Source organism: Pongo pygmaeus, chromosome 17 (assembly GCF_028885625.2).
Source record: "Pongo pygmaeus isolate AG05252 chromosome 17, NHGRI_mPonPyg2-v2.0_pri, whole genome shotgun sequence".
Taxonomy (NCBI): domain Eukaryota; kingdom Metazoa; phylum Chordata; class Mammalia; order Primates; family Hominidae; genus Pongo; species Pongo pygmaeus.
In genome coordinates this window covers 41,391,858-41,410,214 of record NC_072390.2, presented here as the reverse complement: position 1 = coordinate 41,410,214, position 18,357 = coordinate 41,391,858, and the positions used below count along the sequence as shown (strand labels likewise).

The following is an 18,357-nucleotide window of genomic DNA, read 5'->3' as shown; positions in this document are numbered from 1 at the left end:
AATTTTAATCAGTTTGGAGTGATTAATCAAACAACTTACAATGAGAAGAATTAATGAGTCTCACTGCAAAGTTTGGAGAATTTGAGGCAGTTGTCCTGGAATTATAAATCTTAGAGAAATAGGTCCTTCCCCACCCAGGTTGATGATGGTGGGTTGGGGCTGTTTCTACAAATTTTATTCCTGAAGCTCATGAATGCACAGAAGTGTCTCAACACCACCTTCATCATAAGATGAGCCAACAATGTCCACAGCCTCCCTCTGCAGTTCATTCTGCTTTGTTTTGTGAAGACACAATGAGATTAAAATTTAAGAAATCTGGGATAACTCTCCACTTAATCTGCCAGTCAGACAACTTTGTCAAATGTTTTTACTTTTTCCCCTTTCTAATCCTCTAACCAAAAGCTGGAGGGACAAGACCCAAATATGAGACAAAAAAGACTAGTTTTATCCTGAAAGTCAGCTTTAAAAAAAAATTTCTTTCAACAATTTTTGCAGAACAAGTGGTTCTTGGTTACATGGATAAGTTCTTCAGTGGTGATTCTGAGATTTTGGTGGACTCATCACCTAAGCAGTGTACACGGTACCCCATATGTAGTCTTTTATCCCTCACCCTCCCTCAACTCTTCCCCCTGAGTCCCTCAAGTCCATTACATCATTCCTACACCTTTGCATCCTCATAGCTTAGCTCCCACTTATAAATGAGAACATGTGATATTTGGTTTTCCGTTCCTGACTTACTTCACTTAGGATAATGGCCTCTAGCTCCATCCAAGTTGTTGCAAATGCCATTGTTCCATTCCATTTTATGGCTGAGTAGTATTCCACGGTGTATGTACACCACATTTTCTTTATCCACTTATTGCTTGATGGGCATTTAGGTTGGTTCTACATTTTTGCAATTGTGAATTGTGCTGCTAAAAACCTGCATGTTCATAGTCTTTTTTATGTAATGAAAGTTTGCTTTTCCATGTCTTAAGAGTAGCTATGTTGTTCCTTAGAATGCTGGCTGTCCTTTCACCCATAGACCATGAAAATTTGGACAAGTTTCTGCATATATTTGAGCCCTGGTCACATCATCTTTAAAAAAATAGGAGGAATAATCTCTACTTTTCAGGGTAGTTCCAAGGACATAATGTCTGTGAGGTATGTTGCCTAGGCCCAAGACACAGCAGTTACTCAGCAGCAGTGTGCTTTCCTCCTTGTCCCTTGAGGAACAGCTGAGAAAAAGCGTAAGAACTTGTTTGAATTCATTTCCTTTTGCTGCTGTAAGAAATCACCAAAAACTTTGTGGCTTAAAACAACACAAATTTGCGCATCTTACAATTCTAAAGGTCAGAGTTCAGATGGGCCTCATCAGACTAAAATCAGGATATCAGCAAGGCTGCGTTCCTTTGCAGGGCTCTAGGAGTCATCTATGTCCTTCCCTTTTCCAGTTTCCAGAGATTGCCCACAGTCCTTGGCTCACAGCCCACTTCAGCAATGGCATCACTCCGACCCCTGCTGCTACTGCCACCTTGCCTTCTCTCTGCTGTAAACTCTCCTGCCCCTTTATTATAAGGACTCTTATGATTACACTGGATGTGTCCAGATAAGCTTCCCATCCACAGATCCTTAACTGAATCACATCTGCAAAGTCCCTTTGTCATGAAAGGTCCTGTATTCACAGGCTGATTAGGATGTGGACATGTTGGGGGCCATTATTTGATCTGCCATAATTGTCATGTCAGCTTCTGTAACCTACAGGTAACTTCCTCTTTATTACAGGCACAAGCCTCACTTACTAACTTGCTCTTCATTTTTTTTTCTTCTCCCATTGTATCTTTTTGTTTGTTTGTTTGTTTGTTTTTAGACAGGGTCTTGCTATGTTTCTAGGACTAGCCTTGAACTCAAGGGCTCAAGCAATCCTCCTACCTCAGTCTCTTGAGTAGCTAGGACTACAGGCACATGCAACCACATCCAGCTAATTAAAAAAAAAAAGTAGAGATGAGGTCTTGCTGTATTCTCATTGTATGTTTAATAATGCTATCATCTGCCAGATTCCCTAATAAAAACCTGAGGGTTGTCCTTGCTTCCTGCTCCTGTATTTCCCACATTCAATCAATCTCCAGAACCTACCTCAGAAATACCACCTGCTCCTGGCGTCCCTCCCTTCCCATTCTCACTGCCTGGGCTCAAGTCCTCACCCCTCCTGCCTGGACACAGCACATGCTCATTGCTGTCTTCACCACCCACCTCTACTACGCCTTCAACCCATCTCCACACCACCACTCAACTCATCTTTCTCAAGAACTGCTTTGGCCACCTCATCCTCATCTGAAAGACCTTTGCTGGCATCCTTCTGCCTGCAAAGCCTCCAATATCACCCCAAGTCACAACCTCCAAAGGCTGGGCCCCTTCCTTCTTCCCACATTCCATCCCCATACCTGCTAAAGTGTATGCGTGTATTATATAAGCCACTCAGAACTTCTCACGATTCACCCACACACACCCTACACTTACCTGCCTCTTAGATTTCTTTACTTGTCCTGCCCCAAATACCTGGAGTGCCCCTCCCTTATCCTTTACCTGAAAAATTCATTCTTATTTCATTCAATCCTCACAAATTTGGGAAGGGGTGGATATTGTTAACCCTTTGTTATAGATAGGCAAACAAGCCAGAGCATTAAAGTAACTAGCCCCAGTTCAAACACCTAGTAATTGTCAGAGCTGCTATTAGATACCATGCTGTCCTTTAGTCCATTTTCTAGAGTTCAGTAGGCTGCTGCATTATTAGGGTGTGAATATTTTATTGTTTGGCTCTTATTTGTCTCTTCAATTTCTGCAGATTTCCCTTAGTCCCAAAGGAAACAAAACTAAGGTTTTGTAGTGCTGCTGCCACCCCTGACACCCTGAGGAGTCGGTATTTCAGTTGCCAACCAGAGTTGAGTGGTATTTTAAAAATGCAAATCTGTGTATGATATTCCTTTTTTTTTTTCTAACTTTAAGTTCTGGGATACACGTACAGAACACACAGGTCTGTTACATAGGTATAATGTGCCATGGTGGTTTGCTGCACCCATCAACCCATCATCTACATTAGATATTTCTCCTAATGCTATCACTCCCCTGGTCCCCCACTCCTTGACAGGCCTCGGTGTGTGATGTTCCCCTCCCTGTGCCCATGTGTTCTCATTGTTCAGCTCCCACTTATGAGTGAGAACATGTGGTGTTTGGTTTTCTGTTCCTGTGTTAGTTTGCTGAGAATGATGGTTTCCAGCTTCATCCATGTCCCTGCAAAGGACATGAACTCATCCTTTTTTATGACTGCATAGTATTCCATGGTGTATATGTGCCACATTTTATTTATCCAGTCTATCATTGGTGGGCATTTAGGTTGGTTCCAAGTCTTTGCTATTGTAAACAGTGCTGCAATAAACATATGTTCGCATGTGTCTTTATAGTAGAATAATTTATAATCCTTTGGGTATATATCCAGCAATGGGATTGCTGGCTTAAATGGTATTTCTGGTTCTAGGTCCTTGAGGAGTCGCCACATTGTCTCCCACAATGGTTGAACTAATTTACACTCCCACCAACAGTGTAAAAGGATTCCTATTTCTCCACATCATCTCCAGCACCTGTTGTTCCTGACTTTTTAATGCTCGCTATTCTAACTGGTGTCAGATGGTATCTCATTGTGGTTTTCATTTGCATTTCTCTAAGGACCAGTGATGATGAGCTTTTTTCATATATTTGTTGGCTGCATAAACATCTTCAAGAAGTGTCTGTTCATATCCTTCGCCCACTTTTTGATGGGGTTTGTTTTTTCCTTATAAATTTACTTAAGTTCTTTGTAGATTCTAGACATTAGCCCTTTGTCAAATGGATAGATTGCAAACATTTTCTCCTATTCTGTAGGTTGCCTGTCCTGTTCACTCTGATGATAGTTTCTTTTGCTGTGCAGAAGCTCTTTAGTTTAATTAGATCCCATTTGTCAATTTTGGCTTTTTTTGCCCTTGCTTTTGGTGTTTTAGTCATGAATTCACAAGCATCCCTATACACCAATAATAGACAAACAGAGAGCCAAATCATGAGTGAACTCCCATTCACAACAGCTACAAAGAGAATAAAATACCTAGGCATACAACTTACAAGGGATGTGAAGGACCTCTTCAAGGAGAACTACAAACCACTGCTCAAGGAAATACAAGAGGACACAAACAAATGGAAAAACATTCCATGTCCATGGATAGGAAGAATCAATATCGTGAAAATGGCCATATTGCCCAAAGTAATTTATAGATTCAATGCTATCCCCATCAAGCTACCAATGACTTTCTTCACAGAATTAGAAAAAAACTACTTTAAATTTCATATGGAACCAAAAAAGAGCCCGTATAGCCAAGACAACCCTAAGCAAAAAGAACAAAGCTGGAGGCATCACACCACCTGACTTCAAACTGTACTACAAGGCTACAGTAACCAAAACAGGATGGTACTGGTACCAAAACAGATATATAGACCAACGGAACAGAACAGAGGCCTTAGAAATAACACCACACATCTGATCTTTGACAAACCTGACAAAAGCAAGCAATGGGGAAAGGATTTCCTATTTAATAAATGCTGTTGGGAAAACTGGCTAGCCATATGCAGAAAACAGAAACTGGACCCCTTCCTTACACCTTATACAAAAATTAACTCAAGATGGATTAAAGACTTAAGCGTAAGACCTAAAACCTTGAAAACCTAGGCAATACCATTCAGGACACAGGCCGTGCATGCTATTCTGATGTCACTACCTGTGCACTGGCCTGAATCCCCTTAATGGCCAGTTTCCCACTGCTCTTGAGAGGATCTTAAATTTCCCAAAAATGGTCTACCTGACTTCTTTGCGGGGATTCCTGCCTATCTGTGTAGCCTCTCTCACACTATGCCCTGCTCACCTCTCCACACCTGCCATGCTGGCCTCCTTTCTATCCTTGGATCCACTGTGCTCCCTCCTATCACATGGCCCTTGTCATGTTCTTCCTTCTACCTGAATGTTCTCCCCTCTCTTCTTCGTCAAGTTAACTCCTTTATCATCTTTCAGGTTTTGACTCAAATGTCACTTCTTTGGGGAGCCCACATTTAAACACCAGTGATCTGTAATTTAAAAGGCCAAGCTTTTCCCACAAGCCATGCTGTCTCTTCTTTAAACACTCTGCATATAAACTGACAAAAGGAATCTAAAACATATCAAGAGTATCTGATTGAGATTGCCCTTAAAAAAATGAAGAAAATTGATTCTTATTATCTGGCGAGTCTGAGACTGGCTCCAGGCATCAGGCATTTCCTAACAATGACACCATCAAATAGCCCACTCTGAACATCACCATTCAATTTCCCCTATACGCCTTGCGCTTCTACAGTATCTCATATGACATCTAGCTTGGTACTGAATACTTAACAAAATTTTTAAGTATACTTATTATTGGTTGACTAATTGACCAGTAAGTTTCACTTGGGACATCTTTTTTTTGAAAATAGTTTGGCAGTTTCTCAAACAACTAAGCCTACAGCTATTATATAACCCAGCAATGTCACTTGTGGTCATTTATTCCAGAGAAATGAAGATTTATGTTCCCATAATAACCTGTACACAAATGTTTATAGCAGCTTTATTCATGATAGTCAAAACTTACAAACTACCAAGATATCCTTCGGTGAGTAAATGGCTAAACAAACTTTGGCACATCCATACCATAGAATACACCAAAAATAAAAAGAAACCAACCACATTGACACACACAGCAACCTGGAAGAACCTCCAGAGAAGTATGCCGAGTGAAAAAATCCAATCCTTAAAGGCTCTATGCTTTATGATTCATTTGTATAACATTCTTGAAATGACAAAATGACAGAAATGGAAAACAGACGAGTGGTTGCCAGGGTTTAAGGAAAGCATGGAGGTGGAGGGGAAGTGATGTAGTGTAGTGGACAAAAGGGGAGATACTTGTGGTAAGGAAAATACTCTTTGTATCAATATTAACACCTTGGTTATAATATTGCACTATAGCTTTTCAAGATGTTACCATTAGGGGAACTGGGTAAAAAGTACAAGAAATCTCTCTGCATTATTTCTTACAACTACATGTGACTCAACAGTTACTTCAGTTAAAATTAAAGTTTGTTTTTTTAAAAGGGACACATTTAATAAAATGTTTGTAACACACTGAGGTGCTCACAAACACATAATAACTGTGATGCCACTAAATGTCTTCTTTCTTTTCTTTTCCCATGGTTTGTTTTTTATTTATTACTACTAAGGATTTTATTTTCCTCTATTTAAGACATACATAACGTTGATCACTTTCAGGCTATTTTCACAATGACTGAGAAATATATTGTATTAGAATCCTTATTTTTCATGTCCCTTGGTTGCCTGTCATACATGACTCTGCATGTTTTTCATCCTGATCAAGATACAATTTATAGAACTGTTGGTTTGTACTTCAATCTCTGGCAATACCGTAACAACAAAGTATAATATTGCCCTTATCACTCCCCACGTAAGAAAGGTTTTTAAAGTAGCGCTTCTGCCATCTGCCACCTCAAATCTCCTTGTCCAGTTCTCAGGGTTCCCTGAGCTCAGTATTAGTTTTATACTTCAATAGGTTGTCATTGTTTGGAAAACTTTGTTTTGACTGGCTGTTGTTCAAATTTTTCTTCGGTCCTTTTCATCCCTTCATCATTTATCTGTGAAAAGTTTAATACATTCTGCTGGTATCACCCTTATTGGATTTCCACTCTATTTTCTGTTATCTTTGCCTAACACAGTTTATTTAGGTTTTGACCTTTTTTCCCCAGTTATTGAAGTGGTTGTAAACGTCCGCATTGTGATAGAAATCCTTGCTCAGAGAGTCCATGACAGCTTTGGAAGTGTTTACTGTAAACAGAGCAGGATCAGTACCGCATTTTATTCATTTTCATGCTTTAATGTAAAAATTCTTTTTGCTTTCTCTTTCAGTGAGTACAGAAAAAATCCAGGAACATATCACCAACCAGGTATTCTCTCATTTCTCATAAACTCTAATATAGAATTTTGTTTCAATGTTAATGATTAAACATGTGTAAATGTAAAAAGAGCAGGGGGTAATGTTAGCTGTTAGTTATGAGCAATATATATGTTATTGGTTCTGGGGAAAAAAAACATATTTGGTCATATGTAGATGACCACGCACTGTCTTTGTCTTCTCCCAAGCCAAGTCCTTCCCTACCACATCCTATCCAAACGGGAAACAGTAGGCTAATGAGACTCTGCCAGTTCTAACTTGCAAGTATCTCTGTGACCTTATTGTGACCACTGCATTGATACTATCATGGCAGCAAATAGATACTTCCATCTACTTTTCCCTTAACTAAGGTGACTCTCCGTGATTTTCTCAGCTTTTCGTTCAATCAGCTAAAAGTCACTGCCTCCCAAACAGCTAAGAACTGGACCCTATATACCACAAGTTGATCTTCCATTCTGGTCTTTGTTTCTTCTCACAGTTGGCCAGCATCTTCCTGTCTGCGTCACGGTTTTCTTATCCCATCTTCTTACTGATCTATTTTTGTATTTCTAGGTAGATGATGTCCTTCTATAGAACTGTTTTAGGAGCTTGAGACCTGCAGCCACACAAACAAACCAAGAGAGGCCTTCCCCAAAAGCATATCTTGCCCCACCCACCTAATTTTTCCCCAGGCCAGCTTAGCTACAGTTTCTCCAAACCCTGCCTGTACCACTAGACTCAGAGAATGCAGACATTGACCTGTGGAAAATATGCTTGGGTTTCACCCATAGGCACACATTTCCATATCTTCTTTCTTTTTTCCTTTCAACGGCATAAATTACAACTTACCCTTACCAAAGAGAAGGGTGGTAAATCTACATTTATACCAGTCAAAGGTGCATTTTTCAACTTTCTAAGTGCACTCCAAAAGAAATTCCAATTCTAGTTCCTATTGTCAGTCCATCCCAATAAAGTTCTAGTTTTACCCAATCTGTGCCAGATGCCCTGTAACTCATTAAGCTTTCAAAATAGTCAGCCCATTTGGCTAATATACTATTTTTCAAATTCAGTAGCCAAAATTTAATCAGGTGCCATTTTGTTTTTAAATACTATTGTACATGTTGACTTGTAGTAGCAACTCTCTTAATACTTGAAAATGCCATCATTGTGAAATATCAAAATCAACTGTCCATTTCAAATAGTTCGTTTGCCTTTTAAAGTTAGTTTCTTTCTTTTTTTTTAGATGGAGTCTCACTCTGTCACCAGGCTGGAGTGCAGTGATGCAATCTTGGCTCACTGCAACCTCCACCTCCCAGGTTCAAGTGATTCTCCTGCCTCAGCCTCCCAAGTAGCTGAGACTACAGGCGTGCGCCACCATGCCCAACTAACTTTTGTATTTTTAGTAGAGACCAGGTTTCACCCTGTTGGCCAGGATGGTCTTGATCTCTTGACCTCGTGATCCACCTGCCTCAGCCTCCCAAAGTGCTGAGATTACAGCCATGAGCCACCACACCAGCCCTTAGTTTCTTTATTACTTCATTTAAAATTATTTGTATGTACTCAAGTGGTTTGGTGAGGCTCAGCAATGGTTAGCCAGTAAAGTTTACTGCTGCTATTTTTATTTATTTAAATCACATAGGAATACTTTTCCTTATAAAGAGGCCTGTTTTCCTTATAAATGTAACAACCTACCTGTTTCCCTTATTAACTTAACAACCTAAAGCAATTGGTCAAAAAATGTACTAAGGTCACTTCTCATGGGTAGATTTTCATTTCCTATTTTTGCTTCTTTTTACATTTAGCAAAACTAACAAGTAGACACCAAAATAGAATGCCAAATATTTACTCATAATCTTAAATATTGATCTGATGCCATATAAAATTATAATGGTTTTCAGTCTCAATAAGAGAGTGAAATTCTTTAGGTTTTAACTGAAGAGGGAAAGGTCTTAATATTTTAATTATACAGTCATTCTCAGAACAGATCGTCGTCTCGTTCAATCATTGCTTATATTTCTAGTCCTACAGTGAAATTTCCATTCATTCTTCTCCCAAGTAAAGAAGTGCTCCCCACTTTCAAGAATGATACACTGGCAATACAATTCAAAAAGGTATCTTATACCTCTAATTTATATAAACTCTGGCAGAAAGTCAAGAAATAAAGTCCCCTTCTTTTTCAAATCACTATGCCACCAAAATAATTTGGCTCTTGAAAAACATTTTTGAAAACCCACTTTAGATAATCAATACAGTATTTTTTATCAGAAAAAAAGGCAAAATGGAGCGCCGCTGAGCATTAATCTTGCCCCTAAATCCTTCCCACTAGGCACTATAGATTGTGTAATTAAATTGAAATTGAAAATCGAGTCTTTTTTTCCCCCCACATCAGGCAGGCTATGAGTTGTGCACCAACGTGAGAAATCAGGAGTGGAGGGGAAGCTTTAGCCTGCTGGCCAATATCCAGCCTGTGCTTTTAGCCCACAGCTATTTTACCACACCTGAGCTCTGAGAACAAACAACTATTTGAGTCCTCTGGAGGGAAGGCTGGATTCTTTCCTGTGCAATTCACTGGGGAAATTAGTATGCTTTTTAAAAGTAACTTGTTAACGCAGCTTGTTTACGAGAACAGGACAAAAATGAGCAGTGAACTGCTTGGCAGCCTCTGTTCTAGAATGGGATGAATGCATGACCTATTTTTTTTTTCAGCTGTCTCTTTGGCAGTTCAATGCTGCAATCATTTCCTATCTGAAAAATGTTACTTGTAGAGATGAAATCTTCCATAGGTTTTCTAAATAATTTTTATGATACTAGATGAAAGATAATACTTTAAAATATTACCAAAAATGCTTTCAAAATCAAATTAAAATATGGTCACCATGAGAATGGGAAAACTAAATGTAAAAATCCTAATTTAATTTTTGGAAACTGCCTTATTATATAACAGACAATTGAAACCTTTTATGTTTATGCCTTTTTATATAGCAGATAATTGAAAGCCTTAGTGAATTAATACCTTGTGTTTGTGCAGCTAGATAACAAAGAGGAACACCGAATATGGGGCTCTGTTTCTGGTGCAGAGGATGTCTATGCTGTGGAGAACATTCATAGACAGGTGCTATCTATGAGAAACGCTTGCCCTCACTGATGACCCAGTGCAGAGAGAGGCAACACCAGTGCAGGCCATTACAGCTCTGTATTCAGTCCCTAGGGCTGCCATAACAAAATACCACGAACAGGTGCCTTAAAACAACAGAAATGTATTGTCTTACATACAAAATACGGGGTCAGCAGGGCCATGCTCTCTCTGAAACCTGTAGGGAAGGATCCTTCCTTGCTCTTTTTAGCTTCCAGTGCTTGCCAGCAATCCTTGACATTCCTTGGCTTACAGCCGCATCACTCCACGCTCAGCCCCTGTGGACATGTGGCTGCCCTCCCTTTGCGTCCCTCCCCTTCTTATAAGGATCCCAGCCATCTTGGCTTAGGGCTTTCCCTCAATGACCTTCTCTTAACTTAATTGCAGTTGCAAAGGCCCTATTATCAAATAAGGTTGTATTCTTAGGTACTAGGAGTTAGGACTTCAACATATCTGTTGGGGGGCATAATTTGACCCATAACAAGCTGGAAACCTCAGAGTCATCCTCGACTCCATCACTCCCTCTGAGCACTGGGCACTTCTGATGGGATCTCCTGTTGACCTCTCCCAACCAGCTTCTCACCTCCACCCATAACCCCTGCTTCATCCAGGCCCTCGTCTCATTTGCTCGGTGATTTCCTAAGGCTCTCCTGTTAGCCTCACCACCTTTCTATTCATCTTCCATTCTGCTGCAGTTTGCTTTTTAAAATATCATCTTGCTGAGAAATAAAAACTAAGTAGAAATACCTCCCCCATTGTTAACAGTGATTTTAACCCTAACTGGGCATTATAGTCACCCCTGAAACTTGTTAACACAGATCCTGAGACCCCATCTCCAATCCCAACCCCAAGACATTCTGGGTCAGTAGCTCTAGACTTGGGTTAAGACACAGCACAACCCTCAGACCAGACCAAGAAAGGTCACAGGCTTTAGGAGTCTCCAAGCATCACAAACACAGTCATGCAAAGACAGATTTTTTTTCTCCGCCTCATGTTTTAAAGTTTCATGACCAATTGAGAGCATACAAAATATGGAAAGGAACATAGCAGCTGAACTGGGTCATCTGGGCAAATGGGATAGACCAATAAAAGAGTGAAATTCCCTTATTGAGAGAGGTCGGGCTGTGTGGGCCCTGTGAAATCAAAGAAAGAAGGGATGCTTTAGTTTCTGGATAGCCACCCAGTAGCCCCTGAAGTGGGAGGATATGTAGGCAGACTATGTTCCCCAGGTAACTGTACTTCTACCCTCCCCTCTGCTTGGGGAGGGGGTGTGGAGTGGGTGAGTATAGTTTCAGCTGGTGCTTAGGACCTCCTGGTAATCTGGAATCAGAAAAGTAAAGTACGAGGTAGGAGAACCTGTAACCAGAGACCTGGACTGAGTCATTTCCATCCTTGATGGGGGCAGATGCAGGCCCTGCCCACGAGTCCCCAGGCTAAGTCAGGGTCCATCCTGTTCCCCCCCGTGAAGTTCCAAGCAATGAATCAGGCCTCTAGTTCAGGATGGCCTTGAGGGACAGCAGGGCTCCTTAAGCCTCCTAGTCCCAAAGCAGTCCCTTGGATGGGAATAAGGACCAGGTCTTGGGTGCAGCTTCCTTTAACACTTTGGAATAGTTCGACATATAGCATGTGGACCTCCATTCATGCTCTTGCTCTAGGCCCCACAAATGTTGGGAATGATCCTGCTCAGACATTTGCAATTTCAAAAACTCAATATGTGATTCTGATGGAAGGCCATACAATACGTTTCTAACCTTGGAGTATGAAATACAAAGCCTTGGGATCTTGTACTCCTTTGGAGAGGATTCTCCCCACCTTCCTAGACTTATTTCCCATTCTACTCCTTTATATAAAACTGTTGGTTCTTTATAAAACTATTTCATCAACACACTAATCCCCTTCTCTTCATGTACAAAATTTACTCATATAAGACTTAACTCAAATACTACCTTCCCCATGAAGCTTTCCTTTATCACATAGCCAAGAATAATCTCACTCTCTTCCATGACCCCATTTTATTTTCTCTGCCCTTTTGCTATAGATATTTTCTACCCTATATTCTAATCATTTATATCCCAACATGATTTTTGAGACTACCTAGTATTGCCCTAAAGGGAAGAGATTGTGTTTGGTTCATTTCCATGTCCAGCGTTGGGCCTTGCATATCATAAGAACTCGATCAACTGCTGGCAGAATGTAAATTCCTCAGATCACTGAATTCTTATTCTAGTAGCTAGAGGGGCTGCTAAATTTAGACAGTCTACTCCCTATACACCAGAATGTTCAAACCTGCCGTGTCATTGATTCTTATAAGGCAGGAACATGGTATCATTCCTTCCCCTCCCAGGTAAGGATTCTAAACCAAAAACAGAAGGAACAAGCCAAGACTGCACATGGTCATTATGAATAATGGTCACACAGTCAGGAAATGAAAGAATTGAAGGGCAGGGAGATCCAGATCTTCTTTTTACCTGTATGTCCATATCCATATTGCCTGCAGAACATTAAATAGTTTGCCCGGTTCAAGACTTGAGTACCTGATTCTTTCCCCTAATGTAAGCATGGCAATGCCACTCACTGATGACTTTTCAGTGTAGTGTGAATTTTGGAACTTCTAAATTTAAAGTGGGATTGCATTACCTTGCACTATTCTTATCAAAATGGCCACGCACTCAAGGAGACAATTTTGACTTAAAGATAGTTTCTCTTTGCAACTTTGGCACTAATGGAGCCAGTAAAGATCCCACATGTCCCTAATTCCCTTTTAAGATTACCTTCAAAATTGAGAGAGTTGCACTTTTAGAAAAGCTATCCAATTTACGAGTCTTTTTCAAAATCCTGAAAGAAGGACTGAAAGGATCGAAAAGTGGTGACACTAATGGTGGTTAACAAAGAAGAACTTATAAAAGATGTCTTTTTTAAAGGTCAGATGGCTTCCACCTAGAAAATACTTCAGTGTAAATGTCAAAGTGCTGGGCTTTGCCTCTTTAATTGGAAGCCAAGAAAGTTAAAATATGAAGGGTACCTGTGGAAAGGTATCTAGATTGACAAGACAAAGCAAAACTGAGAATATGGCCCTCAGATGTTTTAAAAGCATGACCACCAAGAAGAAAATAGTGGTTGGAATAAACACTGTGAGAACTATTCACAAATATACAGACAGCTCTCACTCAAGCACTCAATGCTTCTGAATAATTGCCATCAATAATTGTGCTAATCACTCAGTGCTCCATATCTCATGTTTTGTTACAACAACCCTGTAAGGACCAGGATTTTAATTTCCACTTTATACAGGTGGAAACTCAGGCTTGAAATCAGGTTTAGTAATTTTTCAGCTCCTGCCACACTTAGCACGATATTAGTAATAACAATGGTTGGTATTATTATTAAATGCTCGACAAGCTTTTTGTGTGTAGGCATTATGCTAAATTTTACATTAAATTATCTCTCTTAAACCTCACAACAGTGACCCTGCAAAGTAGGAATAAATCAAAAGATTCAACTTAGTGAGGTTAATTAGTTTGTCTAAAAATCATGCATGCATAAGTGGTCACGCCAGGATTAAATAAGGCAATCCAACGCTATCTACAGTGTGAGCGACAGCCACTATACTGGGATGCTTTAAATATCTTTCTTTAATGGCACTCAGCTGATGAGTGGCAGCCCTCAAATGCGAATCCAGGTGTAGCTCATTCTGAATTCCTTTCTCTCCACCATTATACTACACTCCCACCTCTTCTGGAAGTTGTTCTATTAATTAAGTGACCTCACTTATGACCACTCTAATTAACACCCCAATTCTGACACCAATACTGAGGCAGTCTGTTGTGAGACCCTGGAATACAGATTTTTATGATGTGGTATGTCTTTTTTCAAAGTGTTTTAACAATGAAGATGAGCACACCCATACTCCGGGGTCCCTGTTGAGCAGTAAATTACTTTTTTAATTAAATAAGTGAAGAATAAAGTGAATCTGGTCTAAGAGAAAACCATTTGTCACCTGAAAAGAGATTAAAAACTCAGAGGGGAAAAAAGTATACATTGGCATAATCCGTTGCCCACTGCCAGTTTTCCTTGGCAGAGCCTAGGCAGAAATATCATGGAAATAAAAAGAGAATTTGAAGTAAAAACCTTTATTTTCACTCACTATAAAATGTTTTCTTTGTATTTCTTAGAAAAGTATGTTACTTCTAAAAACTCTCTTACAAGTTCTTTACTGTTAGTAATAACAGTGTCATTGTGTATGTACCCATGTGAGAAAATATGGAATACTGAAACTCTGTACTGAAAATGTACCATTTATGAAAAAAAAAAAAGTTAATTTACCATTTAGTGTAAGTTAGCATTAACCACACCACCTAAGATGCTAACACCCAATAGGCTGGTGAAATATATTCCATGAATAATTTCCTAGTCAATCTTTTTCTCATCTTTTTCCTCCTTTCTGTTGAGTTTTTCAAATCATATCCTTCTCTACTTGCTATCGTCTGTACCAGAAGATGAACTGAGTAACTGAAATGTTTCAGCTTAGCATATTTTATTAGCAAAATGGTTAGCATCATCATTTGAGATTTTTCTCTCAACACAGAGCAACGAAAGGCAGTAGCCAAGTTCTAATAGCCAAAAGCACAATTAGTAGAGCTGTTCAGTATTCAGTAACTCATCACCTCCATGTAGAAAGACATTCACTCACTTCATAAGTTAAAGCTATTGTCAAAATGAGCCATAGAGCCCACTTGTCATCATGTTTGAATATGCATTCTAAAATACAGTATTTTTTGGAATATGTTTGAATATGCATTCTAAAATACAATGGTTTTTTTTTCTTTTGTCTACCTTTAAACCATTTTATCCATGCTATTCTTTCTTCTTGTGATAAAGAGCTTGAATTAAGGACTCAAATGAAAACTTGATATTTTCTTGCGATATGCAAAAGAAGTACTCGAGTAGTCATCATCTCAGATAAAAGTTGCTTGGTGACATAAAAGAGTTATGTTTTAAGAAACAGTGATCGTGAATACCAGGCTAATTCTGGGGAATCCATGTTGTATATATGGTCTACATCCCCTGAGGCAGATCCCTCAAATATCTATCTACGGACTTCTCTTAAATTTGATGTATCCTTTTGCGTATGTCTGCATTTTGCAGAGGTAATGTTCCTTGGTGCTCACCAGAACCTCTGGAGTGAATAAAGTCACCCTGGAGAGTTTTCTACCTCCCACTAGAGACAGACAGTCACTAGGCATTCCTTTTACTATGCATAAATTGAAACCAATTTTATTTAAGCTTTATTTGACAAAGTAGCACTTGTTTTTCCCAGAAAACAAATTTCCGGGAAGGAAAAGAAATGCAGACAAATAGTGAAAATTCAGAGTACCAGTAAGGATCCAGTGAAAACTACCTTGTCTTTATTATCCTTAATGTGGAAAAAATTCTTATACACAGAAGTGTTATGTTATATTCTGTGGTCGATCATCAAACAAGGATGGAATAAACAAGATTCTTCCCTGTTTCATCACTGGTATAGGCCTTGCTCAAAATGTATAAAGGAATATTTTTATCATTACTGGATAATGCAATTAGGCCAGTGTTCTGTGGATGTGCAATAACGTAATTTACTATATTGAATGATTAGCCAATCAGAATTCTCTCATTTTCTAAAGCAGTGGATTGATTAAAATGTGACCATAAACAAAATAGATTTTATTAGGCATAATCTACTTTGTAAACAAATGAAATTAATTCTTTGCCTGACCTAAAGCTTTGAAAATGAAAAACCAAAATTGAACACATGCTTCCAATTTTGGTTCTGTTACTAAGATGACACTTAATATAAAAGTTACAATTTAACTTCCCCTCAAGTATTCCATACTTGAGACTAAATGACTCTTAGAAATATGTTCATCAACAGATGGGAGCCACTTATGGCCTCATAAACTCTAAAGCAAGTGAAATTATCTCAGCAAAATAGAAGGAGATTACAATAAAGCCTCATCTGGTTATCTCAGTGATGATTAATGCATTGCACATTGGTTCAATGATGCAATGAATATTGACAGATAATCACCCTTCTTCATACAAGAGAAATACTGAAGAGACAAATGCCAGTGATATATGCTTTTAATCAATCAATAAGCAATTTCCACATGTGCCCTGTGTACAGAACTTTGCTAAGTGCTATGGAGGATGCGGAAGAAAGTGCCAGCCGAGTTCCTACTCTAAAGGGATTTTCTATCTTGAAAGAGAAGGCTAAAAACCTGAAACACTGCACAGAATAGCAGAGGGTGTGTTATTCCTTGCTTGCTTATTAATTATACAGTATGGATCATATGGGAGTTTGAAACAGCCAACCATCAGTGAAAACTACAGTATTCAGGGAAGGTTCATGGAAAGCTTTAAAAACCGAAGTGATTTAGACTTGATTCAGCAGGAAACACAATGTGGTGGCACTGAAAATGTTCGAGTTCAGAAATGACCTCAGGAAATTGGTATGAAGTTTTTCCTGAAACTGTATCCTGTATTTTCCTTTTTGCTCCCTCTCCACTGGTACCAGCCACGAGTCTCTCTCCAGGCCCTTCGGGTTTTCTCCTGCTTCCACTCTTAGGAGGCCCAAGTCTGTTTGCCACTTGGCTGGCAGAGTACGCTTTAGAAAATGTAAATCACGGCCGGGCGCGGTGGCTCACGCCTGTAATCCCAGCACTTTGGGAGGCTGAGGCGGGCGGATCACAAGGTCAGGAAATCGAGACCATCCTGGCTAACATGGTGAAACCCCGTCTCTACTAAAAACACGAAAAATTAGCCAGGCGTGGTGGCGGGCGCCTGTAGACCCAGCTACTCAGGAGGCTGAGGCAGGAGAATGGCCTGAACCTGGGAGGCGGAGCTTGCAGTGAGCCGAGATCGCACCACTGCACTCCAGCCTGAGTGACAGAGCGAGACTCCGTCTCAAAAAAAAAAACAAAAAAAAAGAAAGAAAATGTAAATTACTTCTGTACCTGTCTAAAACTCCCCATGGCTTATACTGCACCCCTGTAAAATCCAAAGCCCTGACCATGATCCGATATTCCTATACGGTGTGGTCCCGACCGCCTCTTTCATCCCATCTTGGGCCGTTCGCACTCACAGGGCAACCACAACAGCCTTGCCCTCTGTTCTTCCACCTGGCCAGGCCCATTCACGTGTGAGGGCCTTTGCACCCACTGGCCATGTTCGAAACGCTCTGCTTCCAGCCCTTGGGTTCCTTGTTGTCATTAAGATCTCAGCCCTAGTAGCTTCTCCTCAGAGAGATCTTCCTTGGACATCTGTTTAACGTAATCTTCCCACTCTCCCTCTGACATCTTCTATTGCATTACTGTTTTAGTGTTTGCATCATACTTGGCACCACCTAAATTTTTTGTCTGTCCAATTTTTTCCTTGTTTGTTATCTATCTTCACCCATATAAATGTGAGTACCTTGAGAACAGAGACTTGTCAGAGTCGTTTGCCCCCTAGCCCCAACACCAGAAAATAGTGCACATAGTAGGTGCTCAGTAAATACTTCTTGGGTGAATGTGTTGCTTATTAATTCTTCCAGCTGAGGTAATAATCTGGACATGAAAACAAATGTGTTTAAGCAAAATCTTGATCATGGGAATGAACATTTCAAGGGGAAAATGAATGGAGTTTGGTGTCTAAATATAGGAAAGGAATGAGCAATCTAAGACAAGATTAGCACGAGGTTCTCAGGGTGCTGCAGAAAGGTGATACTCTTGGTAAAAATATAAAGGTTGTGGTTAAAAGCCATATTCAGTGAGTGTACACTACATGTCAGGCATTACATATTTTTCAGAACCCCGTTGGGTAGTCGTCATTATCTCTTACAGATAAGAGATTGATTCAGTGACCCCAAGTTTTTCATCTGGGTATCCTATTCCAGTGATTGAGGTTGACTTGGTTAAAAGTACTAATTTAAGATCACCTTACAGTTGCAAGCATGGATGGGGGTAAAAATGTACTAAGTCTGGTCTTCAGAGCTACCTCTCCCCCATTTCCCAAGTTACTGGGCTGAACTGGATATGGGATATTCATCTCACAACCTACGTTGGCTCACAGGTTCTTTTGCAAATTGGTCTATGCACCTGTAGATTCCCCCAGGTGTCCTCCTCATTCTGAAACAGTTCAGGGTGGGCAACTGGAAATACCTTGAAGAAGATGCTGAAGAGAAAAGTGCCTGGATAA

The 18,357-nt window shown here is 39.9% G+C and overlaps 1 protein-coding gene across 4 annotated transcripts in view; it reads left to right on the top strand.

Annotated features, from left to right (window-relative positions):
• CHST9 (carbohydrate sulfotransferase 9) overlaps window positions 1-18,357 on the top strand; it is a 272,296-nt gene that overhangs the window by 229,679 nt on the left and 24,260 nt on the right. For 2 of the 4 annotated variants that reach the window (XM_054461218.2, XM_054461217.2), the window contains one exon: window positions 6,989-7,026. The exons of the other annotated variants lie outside the window; for them this stretch is intronic. In XM_054461218.2, the coding sequence (XP_054317193.1) occupies window positions 6,989-7,026 (38 nt within the window). The remainder of the gene's footprint in view (window positions 1-6,988; window positions 7,027-18,357) is intronic. 4 annotated transcript variants of the gene reach the window in all.